The 22982-nt window shown below is 42.1% G+C and overlaps 1 protein-coding gene across 2 annotated transcripts in view; it reads left to right on the top strand.

Annotated features, from left to right (window-relative positions):
* Window positions 1–14578: 14578 nt before the first annotated feature.
* LOC122562636 (rasGAP-activating-like protein 1) overlaps window positions 14579–22982 on the top strand; it is a 270514-nt gene continuing 262110 nt past the window's right edge. For both annotated transcript variants that reach the window (XM_043715652.1, XM_043715650.1), the window contains exons 1-2: window positions 14579–15021; window positions 15206–15262. In XM_043715652.1, coding sequence (XP_043571587.1) covers window positions 14957–15021; window positions 15206–15262 — 122 coding nt within the window. In that variant the 5' untranslated portion in view covers window positions 14579–14956. The remainder of the gene's footprint in view (window positions 15022–15205; window positions 15263–22982) is intronic.

The following is a 22982-nucleotide window of genomic DNA, read 5'->3' as shown; positions in this document are numbered from 1 at the left end:
CTTACTAGTTTAAATCCTCCCCAGCAGTTCTAGCAAATTTCCCTGCCAGTATATTAGTCCCTTTCCAATTTAGGTGCAATCCGTCCTTGTACAGGTCACTTCTACCCCAAAAGAGATTCCAATGATCCAAAAATGTGAATCCTTCTCCCATACACCAGCTCCTCAGCCATGCATTCATCTGCTCTATCCTAATTTGGATAAATGTGAGGTATTGCATTTTGGTAAGACAAACAAGGGCAAGACTTATACAATGAAAAGTAGGGCCTTAGATAGTGTTGTAGATAGATCTAGGAGTTCAGGTACAAAATTCTTTTACGTTGGTGTCCCATGTCGACAGGATGGTTAAGAAGGTGTTTAGCATGCTTGCCTTCATTGCTCAGACCTTTAAGTATAGGAGATGGGATGTTATGTTGAGGTTGTACAGGACGTTGATGAGGCCTCTTCTGGAGTAGTGTGCGCAGTTCTGGTCGCTCTGTTATAGGAAGGATATTATTAAACTGGAGAGATTACAGAAAAGATTTACCAGGAATGGAGGATTTGAGATATAAGGAGAGACTGGATAGGCTGGGACTTTTTTCCCTGGAGTGTAGGAGATGGAGGAGTGACTTTGTAGAGGTTTGTAAAGTCACGAGGAGTATAGATACTGTGAATGACAGGTGTCTTTTTCCTAGGTTGGGAGTTTTCAAGACCAGGGGTGAGAGGAGAAAGATTTAATAAACCATGAGGGGCAACCTTTTTACACAACCTTTTTCATGGTGGAATGAACTTCCAAAGGAAGTGGTGGACGCAGGTACAGTTCCAACATTTAAAAACATTTTGAATAAGATCATGAATAGGAAAGGTTTGTGGGGATATGGGCCAAGACCAGGCAAGTGGGACTAGTTTAGTTTGGCATTATGTTAGGCATGGACTGGTTGTACTGAAGGGTCTGTTTCCATACTGAATAACTCTATGACTTTAGAAAGGAAAACCCTAACTGTTTGTTGTCACTCTTCCTGATCTCGGGGCATTGTTCCACGGAAATCAGTGATCAGGTATAGAACATAGAGTTCTTCCAGTCTCTGTGGCTCAACTACTTGCTACCTTCATCATCAGAGTCAATTGGGAATGTCCTGGTAATTTAACTCAACTAGCACTGGCATCAAAGCAAACAGCAGTAACAGTTGTAATCTTAATTAATTTCTCAAGCTTGCAACAAATACTTAAGATGGAATTCTGAGTTTTTTTTCATTCTACCAACAGATCAATTCAATACATGTTCTGAGCTTACTAATGCAAATAACTGGTACTTTGGGAGGTAAAATTTGTCTTTTTATTTAGAAAAGGAAGAATATTTAAGAAAAGTATGTGGATCCTTTTCGAATTCAGACTCTTACAATTTAATCTCACTCGAATTTAGAAGGTGCTGACTTAAATGATTCCATCCTACAGAGTTTCAGCATTGTATGAAACAATTGTTTGGAGGATGGGGCTGCTCGTTCACTTGTCGCCACCAGTTCAGACAATTTCAATGTCCACGCATACATCGCATCCTCAATACCCTGTGCGAAAAGGAGAGCGTAGATTCCCTGAGCCAGACTGTCAAAGCCACTTGGCAGAATGTCTCATCACCAGAACGTTCCAACAAGTACCAAGACATCGCTTGGCTAGTGATGAGAAGGGACTACCTGTGAGATCCTTCTGTATGCCTAGACTATCTGTGCCAATGCACTCTGCCCTTGGAGTGGCTGTTGTGGGTAGAGACTGTCACACATCTCCTGCTGGAGTGTGCCTATGCAAAGGAAGTCTGGAGAGAGATGCCGCGGCTTTTGTTGAGGTTCATCCCAAGCAGCTCCGTGACAGAGGGCTGTGTGCTCTACGATCTGTTCCCAGCGAGGCGCACTGAGACAAACATTGATTGCACTTGGAGGACTATCATCTCGGTGAAAGACGCTTTTTGCCCTGCCCGAAATATTTTGGTCTTCCAGAGCAAGGAGTTGACCCCGACTGAGTTTTGCAGCCTGTCACATTCTGAGGTCCAGGACCACATGCTGAGGGACCCACTAAAGCTTGGCGCAGCAACTGCCAAGGTGCAGTGGGGAAAGGCCACTGTCTAAGGTCTTTCTGCTGAAGTTAAATGGAGGTCTATTCAGTTATCTGACCCTCCCAGTGCCTCAAATGTATGTAAATGTATGTATAAATAAGAAATGTTTGGTTTGTTCTCCATATGTAGGGTCTGTAGAGAATCAAACTGCTCTAATGACGATGTACATATATAAAGATTTTTCAGAATAAAGTATATTTTTGAAAAAAAAAATCAATATCCGCACTAGGCTGTGGAACTCTGCACTGTTGTACTGATTTTTTTTTTCTCTAACAGCACCTGTCAATATTCTTCACTGAAAAGGCGACAAGTGAAATCCTTGACCTCAGCTCCAAGGGGAGCAATGCACCATCTTTATTAAAATGTCAGTAGTCTCTTTAAAGGTTACAATGTCAGCCCGCATCAGACAGTGGCCACAGGTACCAGTCATAAATAGAATAATCAATCTGTAAATTTTCAAGCCTGCTATGAGGGCGATCAACTCATCATTAATTATTTTAAAGGCAAGGATACATAGCTTAAGACATACCAGAATTGACTTAACCAGTTATTGACAAAGAACAGTAACTGTATCAACATGAGGAAAGGAAGCAGGATTTGAATATTCGACTGTGGCTGATGATTGACCAATGAAATAAGAGTTTTCTTAATATAATTTAATTATAATAATGCTTGTCAAATGCTTAAGCAAGCTTAATGATGATTAATCTTGTGATTAAAATTTTAACCACAGTTAATCATGATTTTAATGGCAAATCTAATTGATACCGTAATTGCATTTATTTAAAATTATTTTATTGCCAATGCTATTAAATTAAACTGGACAGTTCTCCCCAGTGGTCTGGACAATATTTATGCCTCAAATGGCATAGTTGATACCTGTATGCTGTCATCACTTTGTTATTGGGGGAACATGTTGTATGCAAATTGGTTGCCCTGTTTCCCTTGTTCCAACAGTGACCATATTTCAAACATATTTCTTTGTCTGGAAAACGATTTCCTCAAATTGTGAATGGCATTATGTAATTGCAAGTTTATTTGTTATGGACGTCAAAAATAGAACTGTGCATAAAATTCCTGACGGTTTTGATGTTTTACACGCTGTGGTACAAACAAATCAAGCCTTAAAAAATCTGTGTATTCAACAGGATTATGTTACTGTATAAAGTTGACTACTAAATAAAACAGCTTCATAAGAAAATACTATAATAACTTGATCTGCATTAAACCTATTTTTCTATTTTGTCCCTTGAATCTATCTTTATCTTATTTCTGAATGGAAGTCCTCTTTTCAATGATCTTGTTTTATAATTCCCCCCCCCAGTTTATTGAAGTTAAATGGCTTCCACTGATCTGTATTCTGTAAATGCCCAGTTCCCCAACTAACAATTTTGGGATGAGAGAGGGGCATGTATTTTTTTGCGTGTGTGTTGGCAAAAGACAGCTTTCTGCCTCTCAAATGTCCAGATCAGTATCATCAACATAATCAGGTCATTTTTTGACATTGCAATACTTCTTCTGAACAAATAGACTTACTGTTAAAATTAGCAGCTGCCCTGGAGCTTGATAAAGTCAGGATCCTCATCAGGTGTGTGCCCTCGTCTCATCATTCATCGGTGCTAAGTCCTGCCCCTCTCTCCAATTTAAACAAAACCAAGAACTAGGAAACGCCCTGATGTATGTATGGCTGAAACTGTAACACATTGAGAGCCTTGGATTTGAAGAAGATTTGTGGGGACTGCAGCCTAAAGCTAAGTTGTTTCCACATAGCAATGGTCCTGGAGCTAGGATCCATAGAAACCTCCTAGAGGGTCATTAATACAGCATGCCGTGTAAGAACAGAGCACCTCATATGCAGCACAGAGTGGGCTGGCTGTCTCATCCAGGAGACCAGTGCACAATGATAGACAGAGCCTGCAGTGACAGCACGCTTACCCATTTCCATATCTGTCAGCATTTATCTGTTTTCATAAAAACTATAGGAAAACACTTTTTTATACAAAAGGCTTTCATATAAAGAGCAATGCATTATGTAATAATTTGGATGGGGAGGATCTCTAATTAATAATCTACTTGAAAAGATGCTTTAACCTTTATTTATGAACCTCTGTCTTAAAGAATGCTGTGATATTCAACTCTAACTTAGACTTGGTGATCCTGCCACGAATCGAGCTCTCATGGCATGGGCCATGCTAATGTTCACCACTCTGTATTATTGCTTGGCAAGGCACAGTGCCCATACAATGTAAATGCTGGTAGAGTGAGGAGAGATGAGCTAGTGACATTCATTTAGCTTCTGTTCATTTGCCACACCTTTCCCATACTTGTTGTGTGCACATCCACTGCATGATTGTGTTAGTCCGTCTGAACGGAGCATGCATTCAGTAGCAGGACGGAGCCCTCCCAATGCGGATTACTTAAAGAGACAGGCATCCAATTTATTTGACTTTGCAGTGGAGAGGTTCACAGAAGTATTGTGGATTGTCTTTGGAGATCTATTGCTAAGCTTATGCATCCACTGAGTGGGGGTAGAGGATTTTGTTGCCCGTTGTCTGTCAAAGGCATGGGGGTTGTCATTGCATGGCAGTTGGGTCTGCAACACAACCAAGAAATGGAGCAAAGGTTGCAGAGAGGGGAGGTTCCACAAAGAGGGATGAAAAGGTGGGTTCTCCAAAGCACCCATATACTGCAATGGGCCAAGTGCTGGAAAATGGGTTTAGAATAGTTGATAGTTGTCTTTGATTGGCACAGACCTTGATGGACCAAAGGATCTTTACCTGTGCTGTAGACCTCTATGACTTTATGAATATGGCTATACCAATCAATTAGTTTCTTGAAGTGTGCTTCTCAAATTCTATCTGAGCCAGGAGCAATATCTGTGATAGCTTGGGTGCACTAAGGCATTGGTTACAGATTGTGCTCCTCCTTCCAGATGAAGGAACCTTAAACAAAGGCCCTGTCAGTGATCTTGAAGTGTCTATAAAGGCTGTGTATTTTTATTTTTATGCTTTTTAAAAACTATGGACTGAAATGAGAAAGAACTATTTTGAAACCCATGGACTTACAGTGAACTATGAATGCATGTTTTGAAAGTACAGAATTTAATACCTTTTGTGAATCCTGTTTGTGTCATCATGGTTTCTGGTGATGTGCAGATGAACTGGAGCTGTGGTGTTGTTCACAAGTGAAGCTGATTGGCTTATGAACCAGTGACAAATTATCAATCCTCTGCCTGCCGACAGCAAGGTGATTGGTTGTCAGTTAGTTGAACAGCTTGGGCTGTGAGCACGACAGGGGAAGCTAGTTCAGACCAAAAGAGAAACCAGCAGGTCTGCAGCTGCCAAATAATCTTTCTCTCAGTGCTCTGCAGTAAGCCACTTTAAATCTGAAGGAACCCAGCTTATCTTTCCTTCAGCAAATGCTGCAAGTTGTGACTTTGGTTTGGATAAGTCAGAGACTTTAAATAAATGAAACAGCCACCCTATGCCTTTTGCAAACCAGTGGTAGCATTCAGAAAAACATGGAAGGCTGAGGAGAAAACTTTGTATCTGCAAGAACTAAACGAACAGAACAACCTCTGAACTGTTTTCCCAGCTGCTCTTCTGCCCATGTACATTTTTTCCAGTTTATGCCTCTCTTTCTGTGTGTGTGAAAAGGGATTTTAATAAGATTTTAGTGTTTTAATTTATAGAATTTGGTTTAATTAGTCTAGTTGTTCACCTGTAGCTTGAATCTGATTATCTGTAATAAATATGGTTGTTGTTAAGTACAGCAACCTAGTGTCTGCTTTCTATAAACCTGGGTGTGAAAATCAGGTAGTTTGTGGATTTCTTTTTAAAAATATTAACTTTTATGATGACCCTAGAATACAGAGTCTTTATTTTCAGTGTGCAACCCAATAAGTCATGACAGTGGCATTAAACTCATAAGATACTGGATCTTTTCAGTTATTCAGTCACGGCCTGTCCATCATCCAAACACCCTGTAGCACATTCACTGTCATTCAACTTTTTCTCCTGTGGTTACCCGTCTGACAGAGGGACTGGTGCTCCACATCATGTGGCCAGCTGTGACAGTCCATTGTATCAAACATTGCCAATTGCAGCCTTCATGTTTCAGTGTAAATACCTTACGGCTCTTCTCAACTTCCTACTCGCCCTCATCCTGCTATCTGACATAATGTGCAAGCTGCAGTAAGGGTTTATTTATTCATTCTTTTGCAGGATGTTGTTGCCTTTTTTTGATTTGTTCATGGGGTGTGACTATTGCTGGTCAGACCAGCATGGTGCTGTTGAGCAGCGAATTCCAGGATCTTGGCCCAGTGACAGTTATGCCCATATAGTTCCAAATCAGTATCATGTGTGACTTGGAGGGGAACTTGCAGGTGGTGGTGTTCTGCCCTTAGTTTTGTCCTTTCTGACAGTAAAGGTTGGCATGGTGGCTAGCACTGCTGCCTCACAGCACCAGGGACCCGGGTTCTATTCCTGTCTCAGGCAACTGTCTGTGTGAAGTTTGCACGTTCTCCCCGTGTCTGTGTGGGTTTCCTCTGGGTGCTCCAGTTTCCTCCCACAATCTAAAGATGTGCAGGTTAGGTGAATTGACCATGCTAAATTGCTCATAGTGTCCAGTGATGTGTAGGTTAAGTGCATTAGTCAGGAATAAATATCTGGTGGGGAATGGGTCTGTGTGAATTACTCTTCAGAGAATCAATGTGGACTTGTTGAGCTGAAGGACCTGTTTCCACACGATAGGGCTTCTAATTCTAAACTCTAAAGATCACAGGTTTTGACAGTGCTGACAATGGACCCCTGGCAAGATGGTACAAACTGTTGCCACTGTATGTTAGTGACAGAGGAAATGAGTTGAAGGGAATGAAGGAGTGTCAGTCAAATGGACTGCTTTGTCCTGGATGGTTCAAGCTTATTGTTGTTGGAGGTGCACTCAACTGGGCAAGGGGGGAGTATTCCACTATACTCCTGACTTGTACCTGGTGGACAGGTTTTGGGGAGTCAGGAAGTGAGTTTCTCATCACAGAAATTCAAACTTCTGACCTGTTCTTGTAGCCACTATAATCATGTTACTGGACTGGGTCAGTTTCTGGTCCAGGTTGCTGATGGTGGGCAATAGTGGGAATGTCATTGAGAGGGGATAGTTAGATTCTCCATCTGGCGATTATCAGAGACTGCAACTTGTGAGGTGTGCATATTATTTACCACAGGTCGTCTTACAAAACTTGTTGTAAATGGAGGCACTAAGATGCTGGGAAAGGCACACTAACTCAGCGTGAAACATTTCTGCCACTAGGATAGAATAGAATAGTCATTTATTGTCACTTGTTTTTCTTTTATAAGAAGTAAATACAGTGAAACGTATTTACGTCACCATACCGCAGGATCTATGCTAATAACAGAAGGCATAGTTAAGAAAAAATAAAAACAAATTAAGGCAACTTCCATCTTAGTTCAATTCATGGCTCTTGGGTTTGGTAAAAGACAGTATCAATACAAGACCAGCATGTCATGCTGCTGGAATACTGAGTCAGAAGCCACTGCTAAAACACACCATCCAGGCCAGGCCACTGGAATCCCAATGCGCATAAACCACCCCAAGGACCAATCTCACCACTGGACACTGGGCCAAAGCCACCTTATTGTCAAAGCTGTCGCCGACCCATCTGATGGAATCCTGGGCTGTGCCACTGAAAACACTGAGGCAGACCACCAGCAGACCCAACCACTAGAACCACCATTGTCGCCGCAGCAACCGTCCAAAACATCCATCCTCCACCTCGCTGATGTCACCTCCGGTGATGCAGCAGCTGACACCAGGTCCCTGTGCTCACCCCTCTGCCAGCCACCACTTTACTGCTGTTCCCCAGAGTCCCACTTCAGGCTCACCAGCTGCTGCCACACTCCAGACCCCAATGTAGCTGCCTTCCCACTGCCTTTCACCAAAAAGGGAGGGGAGAAAAAGGAAAAGTGGCAGAGTGTGTGAGCCCAGGGCACAGGAGCCCAGATGCAGCCTACTTTGTCACTGCCATGCTGAAGGATACTGGACATTATAAACTATGGATAGTTGCACACTGAATGTGAATGGGGTGTGACTATTGCTGGTCAGACAGATGGATGAGAAATTGACACAGTAACTGGAGATTCCAGTGGTCCCTGAGAACTAAGTGAAAGGGAGAGACAATCCCCCCTTGTCCAGCTGGACTCATTGCACATGGCCCCTGTTGGGTGTCCACCAGGCTGCAGACTGAAATCATTGAAATGCAGAGGCGGCATGATGTTGGCAGGTACCCTGCTTTCATTAGAATAGGAGCAGGCAGATGGGTTATCCTGCTCACACCTCCTTACTCCCCCCTCCCCCCCTCCCCTCCATTACCTGAAACTGGTTATGTACAGATAGTTACACCTATATATATTATGAGCTCTGTTTTGTACTATTGGCATCTGTGATGTATTAACCCATTTTAAATGTGGAATGTCATTATACAGTCTGTAAACAGAATCTAGGAGCAACCAAGGAATAAATACACTCTCCTCTGTCATGAGGTAGAAAAATAAGATGTTTTGACATCAAGTTGTTATCTATTAACTTGTTTCAGAGATTATCTTTATGGTCTGTACTTACCTTCCATAGCTTTTAACAGTTGCAATTTTTTATGTTCTTTTCTTTCTCTTCTGTTTTTTTTAAATTCTTGAATAAATTTAGTCTTTGTATTTCATTCCTACTTGCATGCAAATATATTTTCAGTCTACAACAGTCTCCTCTTCCCTAATGGGAGAAATGTTAATTAAAATATAAAACCTGAGCTCCTCAGAATCTAGTTTATGCCTGAATGGGATATGCTTAGTCATTCTGTATCCTACATATAAACTAAGCTAAAGTTAATAAAGGTCCAGTGTTTTTTTTTCTGATTAGTAAGGAGTTTAAATTGCAGGAGTTTAACATTTCAGTTGATGGCTTAATTTACTGCTGGAAAAAAATAAAGATGTTGTTTTACTCGAGATACTGTTTGATGGAAAAGTGAAATTTCTAAGGTGGTGGGTGGGGTCCTGATCAAATGGTGTTTTGTCCTGAATCATGCCAAGTTTCCTAAGGGTCATTGCAACTGAATTCCAGGAGATAAGTGGAGAGAATTTCTTCAGACTCTGACTTGTTTCTTGTAGAAGGTAGACAGGATTTGGGCAGTCAGGTGGTGAGTCACTTACCACAGAATTCCCAGCCTCTGACCTGCTCTTGTAGCCACAGTATTTATGTGACTGGTCCACTTACCATTCCCGTCAATGATGTTGGCAGTGAGGATTAATTTACATTTATAACTGACAGGGAGATGGATGGATTTTCTCTTGTTGGTGTGCAATCAACATTACTTGCCACTTACCAGATCAGCCTTAACTCTTCTCCACCTTTTGCTGCATGTAGGCACAGACTGTTTCAATATCTGAAGAGTTACAAATAAAACTGAATACTTGCAAGTAGTGAACAGTTGTACCTCAGACTTTATCGTGAAGGGAGGTTATTGATAACGCAGCTGAAGGTGGTAGGGCCCTGGACAATATCCTGAGAAATTCCTGCAGTCTTGTTTTGGAGCTGAGATTTCTTGGGTTAGAGGTGATTAGCCTCCCAACAACTATAGCCATCATTCTTTGGGTTAGGTATGACTCCAATCAGTGGAGTTCTCCCTGATTCCCATTTATTTCATGTTTATTAGGGTTCCTGATGCCACATTCAGTGAAATGCAAGTGGAGTGACTCATACATCACCTCTAGAGTTCAGCTCTTTAGTTTCTATTTGCACCAAAGAGTTCAGCAGTTCAGTAGAACTGACAGAACCCAAACTGAGTGCCGATTCCTTTGCAATTGTTGTTCAATAGTACAGTTGAGGACCCCTTCCATCACTTTGCAATTGGTCATGTTGGATTCATCATGCTTTTTGTAAACAGGACTTACCTGGGAAATTATTCATATTGGGAAAAAGTGAGGATTGCAGATGGTGGAGATCGGAGTCGGAGAGTGATGTGCTGGAAAGGCACAGCAAATCAGGCAGCATCCGAGGAGCAGAAGAGTCGATGATTCAGGCATAAGCTCTTAATCAGGAATGGGAGGGTTTGAAGGAGATGTTGAAATGTTGACTGTCCTACTCCTTGGATGCTGCCTGACCGGCTATGCTTTTCCAGCACCACACTCTTCGAAAGGATTCATATTGTTGGGTAGATGCCAGTGTTGTAGCTGAGCTGGAACAACTTTGTCAGACACATGCTCTGAAGTACCTGACTTCAGCAATACAGCTGGGATGTTGTCACTGCCCATTGTTTTTGCTGTATCCAGTGTGCTCAGCTGTATCCTTAATACCATACAGAGTATATTGAATTGGCTGGCGAGTGGCCTTTATGATGCAAGAGTTTCAATGGATGTCTTAATTTGCCACAGGAGAAGGATGAGGGATGGAACGTCTTGCTCCAGAAAGAGTGCAGCAAAGGGTTATCAAATTGATTCCTGGGATGGTGGGACTGACGTATGAGGAGAGATTGAGCCAATTAGGATTATATTCACTGCTGTTTAGAAGAATGGGGCGAGATCGCATAGAAACCTACAAAATTCTAACAGGACTAGACAGGGGAAATGCAGGAAGGTGGGGGAGTCCAGAACCAGGGGTCATTGTTTAAGGATAAAGGGTAAATATTTAAGGTCAGAGATGAGGAGAAAATATTTCCCCCACAGTGGTAAGCCTGTGCAATTCACCACCACTTGATTTATTGATTGATTTATTGTTGTTACATATAATAAGATACAGTCAAAGTGTTGTTTTCCATGCTACACAGGCAGATTATACTATAAAATGTGCATCAGAGTAGCAGAACAGAATGCAGAATACAATGTTACAGCCACAGAGAAGATGCAGAGAGAGAGAGATCAGAATTAATATTTGAGAGATTTGTTCAAAAATCTGGTAACTGCTGGGAGGAAGCTGTTCTTGAATCTATTTGTACGTTTTATATCTTCTGCCTGACCAAAGAGAGTGGAAGAGAGTATAACTGGGGTGGGACGGGTCTGTGATGATGTTGGTTGCTTTCCTGAGGCAGTGAGTGGATGGACTGGGCTGGTTTGTGTGATGGATTGGAATGTGTTCACGACTCTGTAGTTTCTTGCAGTCTTGGGAAGAGCAGTTACTGTACCATACTGTGATGCACCAGATAGCATGCTTTCTATAGTACATCTATAAAAATTGAGAAGAGTCCCTGTGGACATGCCAAATTTCCTTAGTCTCCTGACGAAATAGAGACAATGCTGTGCTTTCTTGACTGTTGCTTCAAAATGTGGGACCAGGACAGATTGTTGATGATCATCAATCCCAGGAACTTGAAGCTCTTGACCATTTCCACCTCAGCACCATTGATACAGACAGGGGTGTGTCTTCCACTCCACTTCTTGAAGTCAATGACCAGCTCCTTCATTTTGCTGATGTTGATGGAGAGATTATTGATTTTACACCATGCCACTAAGCACTCAATCTCTTTCCTATTCTGTCTCTTTGTTGTTTGAAATCTGGCATATGATGGTGGTGTCATCAGCAAACTTGTAAATGGAGTTAGGATGGAGTTTGGCCACAGTGAGCGCGTAAGGAGTATAGTAGGGAGCTGAGTACACAGCCTTGCAGGGCACCAGTGTTGAGGATTATGGTAGAGGAGGTGTTGCTGCCTGTTCCAACTGATTGTGGTACATGGGTCAGGAAGTTGAGGATCCAGTTACAGAGCGGGGAGCTGAGACTTAGGTCTTGGAGTTTGGAGATGAGTTTCTTTGGAATTATGGTGTTGAAGGTGGAGCTGTTGTCAAAAGGTAGGGACCTGACATAGATATCCTTGTTATCCAGATATTCCAGGGGTGAGCGTAGGGCCAGGGAGATGCTGTCTGCCAAGTGCCAGTGGGTGAATTGCAAAGGAGCAAGTCAATTTGGTCGGCTGGAGTTGATGTGAGCCAAGACTAACCTCTCAAAGCACTTAATAATTATGGAGGCCAGAGCCACTGTGCGGTAGTTGTTGAAGTACCCGACTTTCCTTTGGCACCAGTCTTTTTGAAGCAGGTGGGGAGTTCAGATTGTAGTAAGGAGAGGTGAAAGATCTCAGCAAATACTCCCACCAGCATCATATAGGATTTGAGTGCATGGTTGGGGACTCCATCTTGGTCAGTCGCTTTCTGTGAGTTCACTCTCAATAAGGCTGATCTAACGCCTGTGGCAGTGACTGAGGATACAGGTGAATCCGAGGCTGTTGGGATAGGTGCCATTGTTTCGCTGACCTTCTGTTTGAAGGGAGCATAGAATGCATTGAGCTCATTGTGTAGGGATGTGCTGTTGCCCATGACTCTGATTGACTTCGCTTTGTAACTGTTATATTGTGTAAGCCTTGCCAAAAATAACAGGTGTCTGTGGTGTTGGTTTTGGTGCCGAGCTTAGTTTGGTATTACCTCATGGTGCCTCTGATGGCCTCTCGAAGGAGGTACCTGGATTTCCTGAATAGGTCAGCGTTGTCCGATTTGACCACCTCAGAGCTGGACTTCAGTAGGGAGTGGATCTTCTGGGTTCATCCAGGGTTCCTGGTTGGGGAAACTTGAACTAATGTTTTGGCATACTGTCTTCTACACATTATTGCTAAGTCTGTAACATTACTGGCATACTTGTTTAAATTGGCTGCTGAGTTCTAGAATATGGAGTTGTCCCGTAGAAACCCTTCCATTGCCTCAGACCATCACTGCACTACTTTCTGCACTGGGTCCTCATGTTTCAGTTTCTGCTTATCAGCCAGGAAGAGGTGCACAGCATTGTGATCTGATTTTCCAAAATGCAGACGGGTGATGGAGCACCCGGTGATGATTAGATTAGATTCCTTACAGTATGGAAACAGGCCCTTCGGCCCAGCAAGTCCACACCGACCCTCCGAAGAGTAATTCACCCAGAACCGTTCCCTGACCTGACATTTACCCATGACTAATGCACCCTTTGGGCAATTTAGCATGGCCAATTCACCTAACCTGCACATTTGAGACTGTGAGAGGAAACCGGAGCACCTGGAGGAAACCCACGCAAACACGGGGAGAATGTGCAAACTCCACACAGACAGCTGCCCGAAGCCAGAATCGAACCCAGATCCCTAGAGCTGTGAGGCAGCAGTGCTAGCCACTGAGCCACCATGCCACCCATGGTTGTATGGCAATGGTCAAGGCTGTTTGGACCATTGGTGGGACAGGAGACATATTGATGGTAGTTTGGTAGCATGTTCTTCAGGTTGGCCTGGTTGATGTCACCGGCTATGATGAACAAGGCCTCAGGATATTCGTCTCAAGACAGTTTATAGTGTGGTATACTTCATCAAGGGCACTTTTCACTTCCACATGGGGTGGGATGTAGATCACTGTTAGGATAGTGGAGGAGGGCTCGTGCAGACAGTGTTAGGGGCAGCTCTTTGCTGAGACTAGCGTTGAGGTCATCCATCTTGTTTCCAGTGGCTAGGACATTTGTGCTAGGGAGGGAGGACTTGAAACCCCCAAGTTTGAGCCAAAATGAAGCCCTATGTGTCTGTTCTGCTACATGGCCAGAACATAGCCTCAAAAAATTAATACTGGGGTAAGTGGGCTAGGTTTATAGAGTCATAAAGTCATACAGCACAGAAACTGACTATTCGGTCCTGCCAGTCCATGCTGAACATAATCCCAAACTCGACGCGTCCCACCTGCCTTATCCTGGCCCATATCCCTCCAAGCCTTTCCTATTCGTGATCTTATCCAAATGTCTTTTAAACATTATAATTGTGCCCACATCAACCACTTCCTCAGGAAGTTCATTCCACAGGTGAACCACCCCCTGTGTAAAAATTTTGCCCCCCTGTCTTTTTTAAATCTCTCACCTCTCAACTTAAATATGTGCCCCCCAGTCGTGAAAGTGTGTTTCGTAATTTTACACTGTACTTTGTGGAGGCAGTTAGCATTAATGTTAAAGCTTCCAATCAGAGGTACAACCACATAAAGTGTCCAGTGGTTAGCAGAGCTCATGTCATGGTTTGGATTGAGAGGGGTATGAGGATGTTGATGAAAGAGAGGCACAGCTCACCTCACCCCTGCCCCCCACCCTTGAATTTGGCGCTGTTTCCTTCGGTTTTCAGAAGCGGCAAAGTAAACATTGAAAAGAAGTGGATGTCCTTTTCAGTTCTACACTGAAAAGGTGTAATCCAATGGGAGGAAATTATTCTGATTTTAGGCTGTTGCTTTCGATGGGTGTTCCCTAATTGATCTCAAACCTAATGGCAGAGAAATACTAATTTCGAAACTCAGTCACTGAAACTCTCTATTGAATTATGCACATCGCCTGGTAGCATATTTAAGAAGGGTTTAATGAGTTGTATCCGTGCTTTGTACCTCGACGCTGCAGTTCCCCTCGGCCACCAATAGTTGGCAGAATCGCTCTCTAAATAAACAGCACTCTCCTGTGGAGAAGGACTTGGTTTATTATCTGTCAGCCCATTAAGTCTTGCCCGTGGTTATCATTCATACTTGGGTGCCAAATCCCACAGACACGCGTTATGGTGGAAACCGACAGAGTTATTTCCTGAATTCCCCTCTAGGATCAGGCTCGGCTCTACCAGGGAGAAGCTGCTACTCATTGATCGCCTGGACTTTGACAATTCACACAGTAGGCGAAGAAATTCCGGTATTTCCCATAGAACTGAATGCTCACTGCCAACCCATCTTTCAGCTGCAATTAAGAATGAACACAGTCAAGTGGAGCTCTCTCAGTCACCTGATGTAACATCGCCGCGGAAATTACAGGAAAGTTTTCGTTGTTTTGGGGGGGAGGGGGGTGCTTTGGTCATCTGAAATGGCAAAAAACACATCACTGTATTTTCGTATCATCGAGGGAAGAAATTTACCAGCAAAGGACGTGTAAGTTTCCTGTTTAATCTACCTGCATTGACGAAGGAGGGTCACTGGACCCGAAATGTTAACTCTCCACAGATGCTGCCAGATCCAACAATGTCTGTCTGTTTGTTTGTTATCAGTCGTTTTGCTGCCGGGCTAAATGCATTTATGATGTGGGTAATGTGCACTCATCTGCTGTTTGTTACAGCTCCGGTACCAGTGACCCTTACTGTATCGTCAAAGTGGACAATGAGGTCGTGGCCAGGTGAGAGAGCGAGTGTGTCTTTGTAATCATTCAGTGCAAGTGTCTAATCTGATTTCCCTGAGAATATTTGCATGTGAGCACTTTCCAATCCGCTGCAATATGGATATGTATCACTTATAACGTGTCTCCCAAAGTGCAGCTTCATGTTTTCAAAGCAGCTTGGCTCCTGAACCTGTTGCTTTCAGATGAAAGCGGGAAATACAGCCTACCAGCTTCTTACCGCATCTCGTGAGAAATGCAATCCACATTATCTTTGCAGCGATCTGTTCTGTTTTACTGAGTTCTCCTTCTAGGTGTGAGTTGCAGTGCAATGTACAGGTGCGGTTCACACTTCCTCAGTGAACATAGCCACACTATCATTGAATCTCCACCTTCCCATCACACACAGACACACAAACACACACACAGCCACAGGCAACATGCACTCCAGAAACACTGCTCTAAACCTGGCATTAGCTACATGGTTTGGTTTCCACCCTGAATGTCCGCTCTGTGCCAAACGACATAAACAGTTGGAACACAAACTGCCCAACAAACATGATCCACCCCTACCCCAACGCTGGACATTTCTCTGGTCATTGTATGAGCCAATACTATCATTCACATCCAATAATGATCATCGTATAGCGATCAGGATGATCCCAGGGATACTACATAGAGAAAATCAAACTGTACCATCCTCTCACCAACCCATCTCCATGTTGGATACCACTGTTGTGTGAATGGGAACAGCCCATTGTTGGTTATGGAACGAATACAAGTGGATAACCAATGAATCACCAAAACCACAGGCAGACTAACACTTTCATTGAGGGTTGTGGAAAGGAATCTTTTTTTTTGGTTAAATATATTCGTACACAATTCGAATAAAAATCCTGTACACTTCCTGGGAACTGTTCTGATACCATTAAATTCGGGGAGAACTGAATGGCCAACAATAAGTTTTGAAGAGTTGGTTGTTCCCTTGAATATTTTGGTGAAATTTTGGGTAAATTTAAGGGAGAAGGTTCTGTCAGTGGAAGATCAGCACCATTAAAATGAAAGGAATGGATGGAATCAAATGTGCCTCCAAATTAAGGGTTGAATATACAAGTTAGCATCAATCTCAGCATGATAGTGAGAGCTTGTGGTGTTTACAACTAACTGCTTTTGATGACTGATATTAATGTGCATTCATGAGCAAATCTATTCCTATATATTTTATCCTGAATAAAAAAATGTACACAGGTTGTCTTTGAAATTTCACTGTAGAATACAGCTCAGTCTTCATTTGTTTAGAATGTATTGGCACACTTCCGTGGGAAGTTGCTTATTCTAATCACAAATTTTAATGTAAACACCATTTCATGGTCCAATTCTTGAAACTATCAAAGTGGAGTTGAAATGTTCTCATTCAGTTGCCTCAGATTCCAAAGTCTGCAACGTTCTGCTTTGTTCAACAGCAGGAAAAACAACAACAACTTATTTATGTGGCACCTTGTATGTCATGTAATATCCCAAGGCACTTCACAGAAGCATTTGAAACAAAATGTGATTAATCAAAACAAAAACAGAAATGGCTGGTAAAACTCAGCAGGTCTGGCAGCATTTGTGGAAAGAAAGCAGTTAATGTTCCTAGCATGGTGACTTTATCAGAATGTTAACTCTGCTTTGTCTTCATAAATACTACCAGACCCACTGAGTTTTGGCAGCAATTTCTGTTTTTTTGTTTCCGATCCTCAGCATCCGCAGTTCTTTGGTTTGGTTTAGTGATCATCCATGGCTTGGCCAAAGAAATAGGTTTTAAGCAGACTCTGAAAAGAGAAATGTGAGGTGGTGAGATGTAGGGAGGGAATTCCAGAGTTTAGTGTGTCGGTAACTGAAGGTGTGGCTATCAGTGCTGAGGGAGCGAATAAAATGAGGGACACTCATTTTGTTAGAATTTGATGAGGACAGATTCCATGGAGGATTGTTGAGTGCACGTGTGGGACCGTACAGGGGTTTGTGGGGATTCAATGACATTACCAGTCCCTCTGATCCTCCTCCACCAGGACCTCCAGAGTTGTGTACCAAGAGCCTGCATACCCTCTCCCTCACTCCCTCTTCCTGAAACCCATCAAAATGTGCCTGCCAGAGCACTTCACACCTTTAAAAGAAGTGGGTGTAAGAACCCTATTAACAAAAAGTCCATGTCTTTATTACGTTTGAGTGCTAAACCTGTGTTAGCATAGAGTCATAGAGTCTTACAGCACGGAGACAGGCCCTTTGGCCCAAACTGGTCCATGCCGACCAAAATGTCCATCCACGCTAACCCCATTTCCCTGCACTTGGCCATATCCTTCTAAACATTTCCTGTCCATGTATTTGTCCAAATGCCTTTTAAATATTGTTAATGTACCCACCTCAGCCACTTTCACTGGCAGCTCATTCCACATCCCTACCACCCTCTGGGTAAAAAGGTTGCCCCTCCGGTTCACTTTCAGTCTTTCTTTTCTCTAACTTTAAACTGATGCCTTCTAGTCCTTGATTCCCCAACCTCAGGAAAAGACTGAGTGCATTCATCCTATCCATGCCTTGCATGGTCTTATACGCCTCTATAAGGACCCCCTTCAGTCTCCTATGCTCTAAAATAAAATGTCCTAGCTTGTCCAATTTCTCCCGATAACTCAGACCATTAATTCCAGGCAACATTATTGTAAATTTCTTCTGCGCTCTTTCCAATTTAATAACATCCTTTCTATAACAAGGTGGCCAAAACAGAACACAATACTCCAAGTGCGGCCTCACCAACGTCCTGTACAACTGCAATATAACTTCCCAACTTCTATACTCAATGCCCTGACTAATGAAGGCATCTCTAGGCATGTTCAAGTTATGGTTATCAGCAATGAGGACCAAATTTTTATATTAAATCTGGGCTTTTAAGCATCACTGTATTTTATTATTTTGGTTGACCCTGCACCCATTTATTACACTTTGGCCAAAATAACTCCCAGTCTCAAACCCAAAGTGCTTCAGATGGAAATGGTCAATTAGGATTTGAAGTTACAATCAGATCAGCTGTGGTCTCGCTGAATGGTAGAGGAGGCCTGAGGGGCTGAATGGCTTACACCTGATTCATGTGGTTGTAAAAATCAAATAGGCATAAACACTGCTGCATTTACGGCAGGGGAGAAAGAGTATCCAAATCAAAATCAGCCTCTGAGCAGTGCATATCTTTTAATGCTACCCCACCTCTTTCCCCACCTCAACACCAAATCTCACTACCAGTAACTCTCTCTGTTTCATATATCCAGCACTACATATGCCGCAGTAGTGATGTACAACCCGATAATGGCATTGTGACTTTGATCAATTGCAATAAGGTTTATAACCCTGAATATCATTGATGTGTTAAACTAATCCCGTACCAGCTCTCAGAGATAGGTAGTCCTTGGACTCAAACCTGAGGCTATAAAGCAATGGAGCAATTTTCTTAATTACTTTGTCACAAAGTCATCTGGGTGAATTATTAATTTTTTTAATGTTTGCCACACAAAATATTTTCTAGCAGTTGGAAATCTCTCTCAGCAAGGCATGGGGGCTAGTTTGTTGAATATTCAGGGCTGAGTTTGACAAAATTTTGATTAACAAGAAGGCCAGGATTTTGGGGGACATGCATGACATGAGCAGATCTGCCATGATCTTATTGAATGGTACAACATGCGTGATAGATTGAATGGCCTACTCTTGCTCTTATTTCTGAAATATGCTGAATTTAATTTGTGATTGCAATTCAGTTAATCAAGTGTCATAAACGTGTACAAAAGCTGCACTCATAACATTTGCCCAACTTCAGATAATCAGCAGTTCAGATGTTCACAAGCAACTTCAAAGCCAGCACCTTTGCACCACACAAATTGTGAACCATTTCTCACAACTGGTTTACTGCTAGAGCACATTTGGAACTATATCTCCTTCCAAGCTTTGTTCCATCTCACTGGCTTGATAAAAGATAAAAGTTTTGATCTTTTATTTAAAAAAATTGCTCATTGTTTAATTTTAAATGCCTTCTCTCCCTTCACCATCTTTGGATTTATAGCCAAACATTAGGAATACTAAGTGATTTTTGTGTCTATTCATATTCAGTGAACTAATGAAAAATAAGATCTTCATTCTTTCAGAAGGTTGTTGAACAGTTACTTCACCTTAACCTCTGGGCACTGCTGCCAGTGAGGCACTGAGTTCATCCTAATCCCAGTCTCAATCTCCACTGTCTTCGTCTAGAAAGGGTGGCATTTTTCATTTCCAGTACAGACATCAAAGCTATTAAAAAACTGAGAAGGAGAGTGGGGGAGCAGAAACCCTGCAGCATCAGAACAACATATCAGCCAAGGAATTGTATTTCTAGAAGGAATGGATTTCTTTCTTCATGAACGAGGAGCGATCGAACAAAAAAAAACTGCAGAAACCTTTGGAAAGATTGCAGTTATAGTAAAACGTTTCAAATTAGTAATCCATCCTGGACTGTCAGAAGATATGACTGTAAATTATTTGGTACCTGAAGGACAGCAAGATGCTGCAAAACAAAGCTGGGTCTTTGGCTTTTGCTTTTGTGTCATTTCCTGGATGTGATTATAAGTGTATGAAGAACTATCCTCTGCCCCCCTATTTTATTTTTTTTTAGCTCTGAAGATGGGTGCACATCTAAATGGAGGTTCTGTGTCCTGTCTCTAGATGCTTATTGACTTCCAGTAGTTTTCCAGATTTTCTGTTTTTGTGTTTGCAGGAATAATTATTTTAAAATAAGTCCTTAATCTGAGTTGTAATTAGATTTTCCCGAATGATAACTCCTGATTGCTTTTCAGGGCCCAACTCCAGTGCCTGGAAATGTATTCCTCATTTACCAAACACTTTATTAGTCAGTGCACTGAGTATAAGAGTTGGAAGGTCATGTTGTGGCTGTACATTGTTTAGGAATACTGGTCTCCCTGCTATAGGAAAGATGTTGTATATTTGAAAGGGTTCAGAAATGATTTACAAGGATGTTGCCAGGGTTGAAGGGTTTGAGTACAGGGAGAGGTTAAATAGGCTGGGGCTATTTTCCCTGGAACATTGGAGCTGACGGGTGACCTTATAGAGATTTATAAAATCATGAGGGGCATGGATAGGTAAATAGGCAAGGTATTTTCTCTGGGGTGGGGGAATGCAAGACTAGAGGGCATTGGTTTAATGTGAGAGGGGCAAGATTTAAAAGGGACCTAAGGGGAAACGTTTTCACACAGAGGGTGGTACGTGTATGGAATGATCTGCCAGAGGAGGTGATGGAGGCTGGTACAACTACAGCATTTAAAAGGTATCTGGATGGGTACATGAATAAGAAGGGTTTAGAGGGATATAGGCCAAATGCTGGCAAATGAGATTAGATTAATTTAGGATATCTGGTTGACATGGATGAATTGGACATGATTCCATGCTGTACAGCTCTACGACTGTCTATTAGGAAATCCCAGTTGCAGAGAGGTCAATTCTGAATCCAAGCAATGACCTTCAATGAGAAGAACATAGCAAAATAAAACAACAAGAAGAAATATCAGGAAATAGAGCTGCATGGGAGAACATTGGGAGTGGAGCAGCAGTATAATAAGCATCACAAAATGCAGTGCCAGTAAGAAGATCTTAAGTAGATAAATCAGTAATAATTCCATGGCTATATTCCTTAGTGAGGCAAGTTAGCTGTTCACCTGGATCACTTTAATATGATTCACATCCTTGCATGTTTGGCAAACAAATCAAACAAGATCAGTTAAAAACAAAAATGTTGGAAAAACACAACAAACCTGTCAGCATCTGTAAAGTAAAAACACGGGATAATGTTTTGGGTGCAGCTCCTTCATCAGAAACTGAGAAGCTGGTTGTGAAGATCGAACAACATAACATTTTCTAATAAACTAAATGCTTCATTCATGCGAAAAATCAATACGTTGCAAAGTATCTCGGGAAGTTGAAAGTCCTTTGTGTCACCTTCACAACTTGCACCTCATCAACAATTAGGATGCATAATTTCAGGCTTGATGCCAGATTGGGAATTTAAAAGGTAGAAGGCAAAGGTTCCTGAAATAGCTTCTCTATCTGCTCCATTACATTATTAGCATGGCCACAGAGGTTAAAACCAAGCAGTTTTTATCTGGTGCCAGATGAGCCTGACGTTGAAAACTATTATTTGAGGTAGAATTTTCCTTTGTCAAGTTTTAAGTACTGTTAGGAGAATGAGGAATGTACTCTGTGTTTTGATATCTACAGTAGCATTAATTATTGGGATATGATCATTGTTTTTAATTGTGCTTTTCAACAAATATGTTTAAATGTTGCACCCTCAGTCCCCAGGTGGTAATGCTGACAGACACATAGCACCAACATATATTTCAATGTTCCTCACCTAATGGAGCAGGTGAAAAACAATATAGTTGAAACCCTGTGATTATGGTTGGCAGTGACTGGCAGCAGAGCTTTCGTGTAAAGCTATTAATAATTGAGATGTAAGGTAATATAGGGTTTCTTAATGTCAGTAGCAAAAGCAATAATTTTCTTAGTTACATTTTTTTTACTTTTGCCACTCTCCAACTTTTGCTTTGTCTTTCCATCACTGGCTTTGAATATCCCAGCAAGTTATGCTAATTGCAACAACTACCGCACTGCTGTGGGAAACATAAAGGGGCAAGTAGACAGAATTATTTCCTGCTTTCTGAGTGCTCTTTCTCTTTGCTACAAGAGACAATGAATGAGCTCACTTTCCTAAAAGGTTCTTTCTGAGTCAGATCAGGCTGCAGTATGGAACTGATTGTTCAGATTTGTCTGCTTTAGAGTTGGTCAGGTTCAGTTCAAGCAACAGCTGGGGTGCTGGGGAATGGAGACTCTCTCACCTGGCCTGTCTTAGCAATTATGTTGGACTTTTCTTAGTGCTGGAAGTATTTGTGTTACAGGGAAGATAATGGTGCAGATTTATATACTCTATCCATTATGGTAAGAGCTCAACTTAGTATTGCAATAAGCCTTTCAATGTCAGCACAGAGGAAACCAAGTCAAGTGTAACAACAGATTTGTTCCTGAGTTCTATGAGCACTTTGTGACCTCAGCTGTAATTATTAATATGAGTAAAAGTGAAGCAGTCTGACTGCCTGTCAGTGGATAGGATGGAAGAAACTGTGTTTTGCCCTTTCAAGATTAGCTGCTGCTTTATTATGTACCATGCAAGTTTTCTTTGTCCTTCATTAGATCCTTAATTTCTCCTTTCAAGAGAATGGTACTATTTCAGTATGATTTTCATTTTAAACTTAAATTCTCTTTTCAGATGCAGGCCACATTTATTCTTTGCTTTGATTGCACCTCCCCTTCAGTTTTTGACTTTTCAGTTGCTCAGATTCATTGATTATTCCCTGTGCTTTTTATTATTTTAATTCATCCAAGGGATGTGGGTATTGCTGGCAGGGCCAGTATTTATTGCCTGTCCCCAATTACCCTGAAGAAGGTGATGATGAGCCACTATCTTAAACCACTCCAGTCTTTGGAATGTGGTGACACCCACAGGCATATTCAGGAAAGATTTCCAGGATGTGAACCCTGGGGAAGGAAAGGAATGGTGATGTAGTTCCAAGCTTGGATGGTGTGTGGCTTGGACCATAAGAGGTAGGAGCTCCCCCACCATTGACATCTCCATAGTTCTCAACTTCACTTCCCTGCCTTTTTCCCATAACCCTTGATG

Source organism: Chiloscyllium plagiosum, chromosome 25 (assembly GCF_004010195.1).
Source record: "Chiloscyllium plagiosum isolate BGI_BamShark_2017 chromosome 25, ASM401019v2, whole genome shotgun sequence".
In the NCBI taxonomy this organism is placed as follows: Eukaryota; Metazoa; Chordata; class Chondrichthyes; order Orectolobiformes; family Hemiscylliidae; genus Chiloscyllium; species Chiloscyllium plagiosum.
The sequence above is the reverse complement of the archived record's forward strand: the minus strand, read 5'-3'. Positions and strand labels throughout refer to the sequence as shown.